We start from the raw sequence: 10,139 nt of genomic DNA on the forward strand, positions 1-10,139 counted from the left end.
AAAACAAATTGAATATTTGAGTTAATGTAAGATTTTTTTAATGGGAATTAATGTAAGACTAAGGGGCAAATTATGATTTTCAATGTTAATTTTTTTTATTTTTTTTTTTTATGAATTTCCACTTTAAAATTGTAAGGTTGGACAACTTTTATTTTGACGGACAAGATGAGATAATTTATTTATTTATTGCTATATTTCGAGACCACTCTTGTTGTTTCACTCTTTAACTCTTTTATCTCAACCATCACGTTGACCTTTTAATCCCAATTTAATTTAGTTGTTATGTGTGATGATTGAGAGTTTTTGTTAAATCAAAGTTTCGTTTAATTTGCAAAACTTTAAATACTGAATATTACGAAAATAAAAAAAAAGTATTTTGGTATTTTTATAATATGTACTCTCGACAAAATATTATTTTATGGTTTCTCGAGTTCTATAATCAATTTGTAAATCAAACAAAGTAAATAAAAAAGTTGCCACATCTAGCCTTATATTTTTTTAGCAAATCAAAGCCACCACAAATAATATATTAAAGTTTAAAGAGTCTTTTCCATTTAAGAGGATTAATTTTTTTTTGTCAAATAACATTGCGGTTAAATTCACATATTTTAAATATAAAGAAGTGAGAAATTCAGTATTTGAACCTCAACCTCTATACATAATATCAACGAAAGTTACCAATTGAAATACGTTTACGACACAAGAGGATTAAAGTTTGTATAGTGAATTAGTAAAATTATTTTAAAACTTGTGTTTTTGTCTTAGTTCATTGGACGATAAATCTTCGGATGGTAAAACTCATTGTCACTTTCTTTTTTTTATCAAATAGCCTAGTATTTAGAGCTCACACAAAATATTTGATAAACAGTAACCGTCACCACCCCTATATTATTTTGTAGCTCTAACAAAAAAGACCCATGTAATTCTTCTTCCACCACACTATTACCACCAGAGGCTATTATTGACCACCAAGCAAATCCAATCCACACAAACAACACAACACTACACCCTATTCCATTGAACTTCTCAATCCACACAACCCAATAAACAAACACCAAGCAACACAGAGGAAGAAGTATACACTATCCAGTAGTTAGTGTATAATAAAATCAATGGCTACAACCAAGCTTGTATTATTATCCTTCCCTGTGTTACAGATAAATCTCACCACCACCAAACTCAATCCTTCATTCAATTTTCAGAACCGTACTCCAAACGGGTTCTCTCCACTTCGGTCTTTTAACAACGATTTCTTGGGGGATTTTGGAGCAAGAGACCCTTTCCCAGCTGAGTTGGAAAGTCAATTCGGAGAGAAAGTTATAGGTAGTTATAACACCGAACACAAAATCCTTATCCCAAATATCTCTGCTCTTTCTCTTTCTCAACAGGAGTGTACCCCCATTTCACCTTTACAGTCCCCCCTTTCTCAAGATGATGCTAACCAGCTTATAAGAAAGGTAACATACACTCTCTCTAAGCAACTATTTACACGGACAAAGCACACGACATTGATACGTAGACACTTGTAATAATTTGAAAAATGGATGTGATTGAATGTAACCACGCGTGTTAGTGTTAGAATATTTGGTAACAAAGTGAGTCAATGCCACTTTTTTAGACAGTTATAAAGTTATAACTTATAATAACAAATTATTGCTTTGTTACGAAATGAGAGATGAGGATGTTTGAATCAGGTTTTGATTTACTCTGTTTTAGAATCGTGGTCGGGCCTACCACAACCCAATAAAATGGGTCTGTCAGGTGAGGATTGCCCCCATTTATAAACACATGTTCATGCCATCTTTTGTCCGATTAGAGACTCTTTAACACTGAGATTACATTCTCCATGTTGGAAGGTAATATAGTTGTAGCTGAAAACCACCAAGGTTGATGGAGCAAGTAAGGATCAAAGCACTTGGCATATAAGCTATAAAGACTAGGTCCCAGAAAAATTAGTTTGGTGGTATGAGTTGGAACACAGAAGGAGTACTATTAGGAGGTTCAGGTTTCGATATCTGTTACTAACGATTCTCACTCCCTGTAACAAATCAACCACTAACATTTGTCTATAAAAGAAAAATGTTATAAGACATAGGTTCAATTCTCGCTAGGAGCAATCCCCTTTGTAAGTAATCTGTGAGTACTCTTCAAAGCCGTGACCTTGGAATCGAGTCACTTCCTTTCATCTTAACTTTTACCAAACGTGGAAAATGTAAGCTTAGAATATATACTTCCTGAACATGAGTCAATGATCCTCGACCAAAATGTTAATTTGATTATGAAGAGAAAGAAGACGACGAGGATCAAACACTAGTCCCATGTCAAAGAAATTTTAATGCCATGAAGATGTATATGCTATGCCATTCAATAGAGTATAAGTACATCATATAGATTGCTTGAGAAAAAGTGATATGAACTAGGAACCACTAAGGGCTTTGAATTTATATGCTGAACATTTGAATGGTGCATAAAATCTGGTGAATGTAATGTTTATGATCAAAATCAACGAGTCAACCATTTTTATGCTACTCTGCTCTGAAAATTTTATTTTGTGCGTATATTGAAACATTGAAAGATGAACCAGTTAAGTGTATCAATTTTCTGCCTCAGATGCACATTTGATTATCAGTTTTGGTTTTGTTGATTAACTTTAAAAGTAACCTTTTTATAACTGCAAAGATATTGCTTTCAGGCTGTACACAATGTTGAACCCGTATTTTCATTTGGAAAATAACATGATATAAAGTGTTCAGGATTTTTTTTGTTACTATTACCATTTTCGGATAAAGTCTGTTCACCGAAGGATATTTGCTTGATACATTAACAAGTTTTGATATAAGATTTAGTTTAGACACCTCAAATTTGAAAACTTTGAGTTTATTTAATTGTTTTATGATTCAGATTGAGCATGTATGCTTGAAATAGTGTCTTTCCTTATTAGCAAAAAAATAAAAGAAGTGTCTTTCCTATTATTTTTTTATTTTTAACTAAACTATTTAGATGTTTATCTTCCTTCGTTATTGTCATCTATTCATTAGTTGCTAATACATAATAATCACACTTTTCTAACTTAATTCTTTGTTTGTAGAGTTTATTTGACATGATAGTCAAATCAGATATACATATTTAAAACAAGCTACAACCATTAGAAGCTATTTACAACACATTTTTACCCTGCAAATTTCATAGAAATCCATTTTACACTGTCTAGCTTCTTAAACGTTTTTCTTTTCATTTATGTAGGTTTTGGGTTGGAGACTTGTGAACGATGAAGGAGTACTTAAACTTCGATGCTTGTGGAAATTGAGAGATTTTAAATGCGGAGTTGAACTCATTAACAGAATCTCTACAGTTGTAGAGACTGCAGGACATTTCCCCAATATCCACATAGAACAACCAAATCAAGTCAGAGCAGAACTATGGACAACATCCATTGGTAAGCCTTACACCAGTACCCTTCTTATCTTCTCCCTCCTATCATTCTTAGTTATTAGTTTTTTTAAAGACATTTTGTTTATTTATACTTTTAAAATTTCAATATTACATTAACCATGTTTGCAAAGCAACCTTAAAAGACACTTATTTTATATGCAAACCTTAAAAAACACTTGTATTACCAATTGTTGGTCCGAGTAGAACTAGACTTAGATCCCTTGAGCAAAGTCTCATGTTTGTGCCTTGTGAGTGGAAAAAACGTAGTCGAGACAGAAGACCACACTAATTTTGATTATAATCATCTGCAAGCCGGCATATACTTTGGACCAAGAATATGGTTACAAAAAAAAGATATTTGTATAATCTCGCAGAGGGAGTACCTAATACATTTAATATCATTGAGTAATTTTGATTTTAGTTGCTATTGATTGCAAGTTCTCTGTAGAGGGTTTAACACACTATCATGGAACAACCCTTTATCATTCCTCTTTCCTCCTTCCCTAATGGAGATTATGTAGGCACCAAACTCGGTGCAAGCTCTGATTTCAGTAAAAACGAGTTTACGAATTGACACTAAATTCACACCCAAAAACGTAAACTAGGCAGTTTATGAGTTAGCACTAGAGTTTGAGAACACTAGGCACCACTCTAGTGGCAGGGCTCCTCATAGGCACATCTAGGCTCTAGTTCCTACAAATAAGTTCTCATCTTGATTTTTAAAGCATGACATTTGAAAGGGTTCGATATTTTGCAGGTGGATTAAGTATGAATGATTTCATTGTAGCTGCAAAGATAGATGCAATACAGACATCAGATCTTGTCCCAAGGAAAAGAGCTTGGGCTTAATGCTCCATGAGCTCCATAAAGTATTTTGTTATGAATTTTTGTTCAACAAAGAGTTACCACTAATTTGTGTTATTTGATGAAATGTATTATTCTTTGTTCTCATTTCAAGTGTTCTTACTTCTACCTGAAGTCTGTTAAGTATAATGATTCTCAGCATCAGAAAAATATTGTATACCAGCCATTTATATACATTTCAACACTTCTACATGAAGTTACTTTGAACTAAGAACTAATCATTATGATTTTATTTATGTGTGAAAATGGCCTGGATTTCTGCATACACCATCACTTCCTTTAACATACAAGATCAGTTTCATTTACATTTAATTGGGAATTACATCATTGGAATAAAAAGGGACATTTCAAACTACACCGTGCTAACTAAACTGTTACCCTAGAAACAGTTTTTGCAGAATTTACTGCAGGTAATTCTCTTTTATTTTGTGTTTCTTAAACAAATCCTTCTTTGTTATAGCCCATATAAGATATCTGATCCCTCCTTTTATCTAAATATCTAAATATGTTACTCTTAAATCCCCATTTAAATATTTAATAATTTAGTCGCATAATTTTGAACTGAATATACAGAGGCAAAATAAAACAAATAACTGAAAACTGAAAGTGGAATTATTGTGCAAGATCACTATGGTTCAAAATCAATGAAGGTTATTCTCTGATTCTCGATAGTGTCAAGTTTCACCGAGTTTGGGAGCATTTGGTCTATTTAAAAAGTAAGATACCTAGGGATATTCCAAGGTAAATCTATTTCGGTTGAAGCTATTTTAGAACAGTCAAAAATGCGTTTGTGGAATTGGTTACATGCGAGAGCAACTGGCTTCACTTACGGGGCAATGCTTCTAGCAGACCGGGTAAAGGAGTTGTTTTTGTTCGAGGCTGAACTGGTATAGCGTTGTTTTTCTGGTTTGTAGCCGTTGTGGATGATGACGGATTGGTGTTTTGGGTGATTTTGTTGCTAGCTCTACCCAATTTTCCATGTTCATGGTTTTGGTTTGGTTTTTGGCCAAATGAGTTTTAGACAGTGGAAAGTGTTGCCTTCTTCTGGGAGATTTTTTAGTTAGAGAGTGATCATATGTTGGTTTGTTAGGCATCAACGTTGGTGGCTTTGAGATTTTTCAGGTTTTTTTGTCTGTTTCTTCACGTTTTGTACTTTGTAGTTATTTGTAATTTCATTTTCTTACTCTAATCATTGTATTCTTGTGGTTGGATTAGGGTCTTACAATATTTCGTCTTTTAAAAAAGTAAATTAGTAGAACTGAACAAATGAGATGCTTTCGGACAAACTTTTCATAGCGTGTAGACATTTTGAAAGACACCACAATAAATCTCACGGATAATATATTAGAATATGATAACTTATTTTTTTGAAGGAAGAATATGATAATTTATTTAAAATTTGATTAAATATTTTTTCAAATAAAAAAATAAAAGCAAATGTACAACATGCGTTAACGGAGAAAATCAATGAAAAACAAAAAAAAATAAATTAAAATTACATCAAATAACTTAGATTTAATTCTTTGTAAAGTCTAATTAATAATTGTTCCACCTGTAAAATTAAATTGGGTTCCAAACGATTTGCCTTTAATATCATATTTTTCATTTGTGAAATACTAAAAGGAGATATTTTTTGAACAAAACTAAAACGAGATATTAAAAGATATCTTTCAACTTTGTAAAAAAAGATATCTTTCAACTTAACTTATCTAGAGGTTCTTCCAATATAACAAATAAATTAAAGGAAGAGTTTTGTCACTCATATCGGTTATTCAAAGATTAATTTATGCAGTACTCGTGAACTTAGCTCAGTTGGTAAGGATAATGCATAATATATGTAATGTCCGATGTTCAAACCCAGACGATCACCAAAAAAAAGATTAAGGCCCCGTTTGTTATAGCTTTTTTAAAAATAGATTTTTGTAATGTAATATGTTTTTGTTAAAGTTTTTTTAACAAGGAAATTTTTAAGGAAAGCTTCAAATAAAAAATCGGTTTGAATAGCTTATCTTAAAATGTCATTTTAGATATTTCATCATTTTGCTATAAATTTTTTGAATACTAAAATTTTGAAAAAATCTCTAAAATAAATCCATTTCAAATAGCTTTTCATAAAAATCATTTTTGAAATATATCATTTTGAAAAAATAAACGATTTTTACTATGTAAAATCTCGAACAATGAATATTTAGGTTAGTAAATATCAAAATATCTTTTTTAACTTATAACAAATGAGTTTGAAATAACTTATACTATTTTTTGAGTAAATTTCCAAAAAAATCTATTTAGAATCTATAACAAACGGCCCTAATTTACGCATATACTAGATTAACAAAAAGAAATGTAAACGATGTCGACATTATGGTTTCATTTGTACTAGAATGCTCTCACACTAATTTAATCGAAAGAAACAATACTATCACATTCAAAGTACAGTGGTACGTAAAGTAGCTCAAGTTAAATTTGAAACTCTTCACTCACTCACTCACTCACTCAATAGAAGCATAAGCAGAAGCAAAGAGGGTGGAAAAAGATGAAATTGTTATCGCCTTCCGCAACCTCTTCTACTCACATGTCATCTTCCTCTTTTCTTCCCAATGGTTTGTTGCTCAAAACCTCTCTCTCTCTCTCTCTCTCTCTCTCTCTCTCTCTCTCTCTCTCTCTCTCTCTCTCTCTCTCTCTCTCTCTCTCTCGCATCTTCTTTCTCTGATTCTTCTTGTTTTGCAGTTGCAGGCTTCCAAAATCTTGGTTCATCTTCTGCCACCACCTTCAAATTCTCTAAAAAACAGGTTCTTTGCTTCTCCAACTCTTAACAAATGGAGTTATTTATTTATTTATTTGTTTTTAAAGTTTTTAGTTTTGTTCCAAGGGTTTAAGTAGTAGGAGGTCTGGTTTCAAACCCGAACGAATTATATTACATCTTTCGCTTCGAATTGTATTAGACCTTTCGCTTCGTTTCACTAATTGGAAAACATGTCAACTTTAGAAGTTAACATACTGATATTGCAGGGAAAATGCATAAGGAAAGCTGGAGGCACACAAATCACTGCAAAGTTTGAGCTGAAGCCACCGCCATATCCGCTGGTAACATCTAAATTCTGTCCAATATTCTGTTTATCTGTTTGTTATGCTTCTTATGAATCATGCCAATGGAATTGGCTTTACCATTTTCAAACTTCACTTTTTGCCAAACTCTGGTTTGTAATCTTTCATCATTAGACACTGGCGAAAAGAAAGAGATTTATTAGCTCGTTATTTAGTTCGAATTGGTGAAATGATGGAATCCATGTTAAAACATATTGAGATAACTAAAACTTTTGGAGCTTACCGCGAAACCTATATTTAACTTAAAAACTTACCCAACTAGTACCCTGAAGTCTTGATCCGAATCATCTTAGTAGCATTGAAATGGTTTATCATTATAATGAGCACTGAACAGTGTTGTCAAGTACTAGCTATAGCTATGCTATAATGCTATAACATAACGGAATTTGAACAAATAGCTATTGTTCCACGATTTGCTTTTTTGGTATAAAGTGTTGTCATGCACCCACTACCCTGGCGCTACATTGCTGTAGCATATCGGAGTTTGAACAAACCTCTATTTTCCACGATCCCTGGTTGACAACACTTATTATGATGATTTTTCTCTTAAAATATGCTCTAGCTATTATTAAATAATATCACTTTGGGTCTTTGTCGTTTGAGTGATATTATTAGTTTCCGGTTTACTTCGTTGGGAAACCTTAACTGGTTAAACAAGAAAGATTCATATATTAATTGGAATCACCTAAACATTTGTCATGCACATGCTGTTGTTATGTTGACGTTCGACGGATAATGCATGATTAACCTATATTTCGATGATGAAAATTCTCAGAATGCTTTGGAGCCAATTATGAGCCAGAATACGTTTGAGTACCATTGGGGAAAGCACCACAGAGCTTATGTAGACAACTTGAACAAGCAAATTGAAGGAACAGATCTAGATGGGAAGTCACTAGAAGAAACCATAATTATGTCGTACAATAATGGCGACATTCTTCCAGCTTTCAACAATGCAGCACAGGCATGCATATACTTATACACATAAAGTCTAATTCATGTTTCTGAACCATAGCTTAGTAATCTTGAATTCTTGATCAATTTATTTCAGGTATGGAACCATGATTTCTTCTGGGAGTCTATGAAACCTGGTGGTGGTGGAAAGCCATCTGGGGAACTTCTAAAACTGATTGAAAGAGACTTTGGTTCATTTGAAAAATTCGTTGAACAGTTCAAGCTTGCTGCTTCAACACAATTTGGTTCAGGATGGGCATGGCTCGCATGTGCGTAATTTACCCTTTCCACCATATGCTCACTTTTTGGCATTTTTGTTCTCTTTGGTATATCTAACTCAGAAAGCGCTCTTTGCCCTGTTTTCTTTTTCTATTTGTCATCTATGAAATACAGATAAGGAAAGCAGACTTGATGTTGGAAATGCAGTAAATCCTCTTGCAACTGAGGAGGACAAAAAGCTAGTCGTGCTGAAGAGTCCTAATGCTGTGAACCCCCTTGTTTGGAACCATCATCATGTAAGTAGTAAGGACTAGTTATATTGTCACATAATCAATCATCATGCTTATTTAGTTTTTAAATGTTTTGAAACATGAATGCCGGGGTAGGATAGAATGGTTACCAGTATCTCATAATACATACGAGTCTTATCTCAATTTGATGCAAACATGAACTCAATTTATACTAATCTCTAGAGTGTATATATTTTGGATGAGTCTCATTTTGTATCCTGATTCAGTATGAAGAATCCCGATTCACTATTAAATCCTAATTCATTCTAATGGATCACTATCTAAACCTAGTACAGTTAGCCACTTTTATATGTCAACTTTGTTTAGCCAGTTATTTTTCTTTTGTCATATGGTTTATGAGTTGAAGCTTGAATTTGTTATCTCACTTGTTTATACTAAATGTCATGATTATATTGGTAATGTAGCTTAAGATTCAAATAAGATTTGATTTGTGATTTGGTAAATAGGTCTTCCGATTCATGATTTGAGTCTCTATTTGATAACAATAGAAGTTTCTAATGTGATTTCATTTTATTTTTTTTGCAGCCACTCCTTACCATTGATGTATGGGAGGTATATTTATCAAACTTTTCTGTTAATGATTCAATGAATTTAAAACTATTATTTCATCAATACCAAATTACTGACTTTGTGATATGTACATTTCACTTTTATACAGCATGCTTACTACCTTGACTATCAGGTGAGATGTGGTTCACAGAATTCTACAATGATCACTATATTTGAGAGTTTTGTTTAATTAACAATTAAACAAACTAATAAATATAAGCTGTTATTTTCGCAGAATCGGCGTCCTGAGTATATATCAGTGTTCATGGATAAACTTGTGTCTTGGGAAGCAGTCAGCTCAAGACTTGAGAAAGCTAAGGCTGTAATTGCGGAGAGGGAGAAAGAGGAGGAGAGGAAAAGAAGAGAGGAAGAAGAAAAATCAACAACCGGAGAAGCTGAACCTGCTCCGGAGATATTTGCAGATAGTGATACTGACTAGAATACAGAATGAGTTTTTTTTGGTCTAGAGTATAGAGTTCAAAATGGTTATGGCACTATATTTTGCACCAGTTAGGTATGTACAATATTTTGATGTTATCAGGATAAATTTAAAAGTTGTGTTTCCTTTTATTTTTGCGAACTCAAGCAGGTTTAGCGGCTTCAAGCTGCAAATTTTGCTCTCAATGGTCATCGTTTTATTCTAAATAAACTAATGCTTCATAGTTCAAACCTGCAATAATGATATGAAGTCTTATCCTGCAATAA

General features: G+C 32.8%; 2 protein-coding genes across 3 annotated transcripts; both read left to right on the plus strand.

The window, feature by feature from the left end:
* Positions 1-1,028: 1,028 nt before the first annotated feature.
* LOC146954634 (Transcriptional coactivator/pterin dehydratase) lies at positions 1,029-4,470 on the plus strand. Its single transcript, XM_085717395.1, has 3 exons — positions 1,029-1,457; positions 3,244-3,436; positions 4,190-4,470. Exons 1-3 carry the CDS (start codon positions 1,113-1,115, stop codon positions 4,279-4,281), a joined length of 630 nt encoding a protein of 209 aa, XP_085573521.1. The 5' UTR covers positions 1,029-1,112; the 3' UTR covers positions 4,282-4,470.
* Positions 4,471-6,783: 2,313 nt separating this feature from the next.
* FSD2 (Fe superoxide dismutase 2) lies at positions 6,784-10,139 on the plus strand. Of its 2 annotated transcripts, none has more exons than XM_085717403.1 (9): positions 6,784-6,935; positions 7,000-7,085; positions 7,306-7,380; positions 8,177-8,365; positions 8,453-8,624; positions 8,749-8,870; positions 9,411-9,437; positions 9,544-9,567; positions 9,670-10,139. In XM_085717403.1, the coding sequence occupies exons 1-9, from the start codon at positions 6,830-6,832 to the stop codon at positions 9,871-9,873; spliced, it is 1,005 nt and encodes a 334-aa protein (XP_085573529.1). In that variant the 5' UTR covers positions 6,784-6,829; the 3' UTR covers positions 9,874-10,139. The 2 variants fall into 2 exon arrangements, with proteins under 2 accessions (XP_085573529.1, XP_085573535.1); XM_085717409.1 differs by having other exon boundaries at positions 6,784-6,896; positions 7,024-7,085.

The sequence above is a fragment of the Medicago sativa genome, chromosome 1, assembly GCF_051527215.1.
Source record: "Medicago sativa cultivar Bolivia chromosome 1, Bolivia_mono, whole genome shotgun sequence".
NCBI classification, from domain to species: Eukaryota; Viridiplantae; Streptophyta; class Magnoliopsida; order Fabales; family Fabaceae; genus Medicago; species Medicago sativa.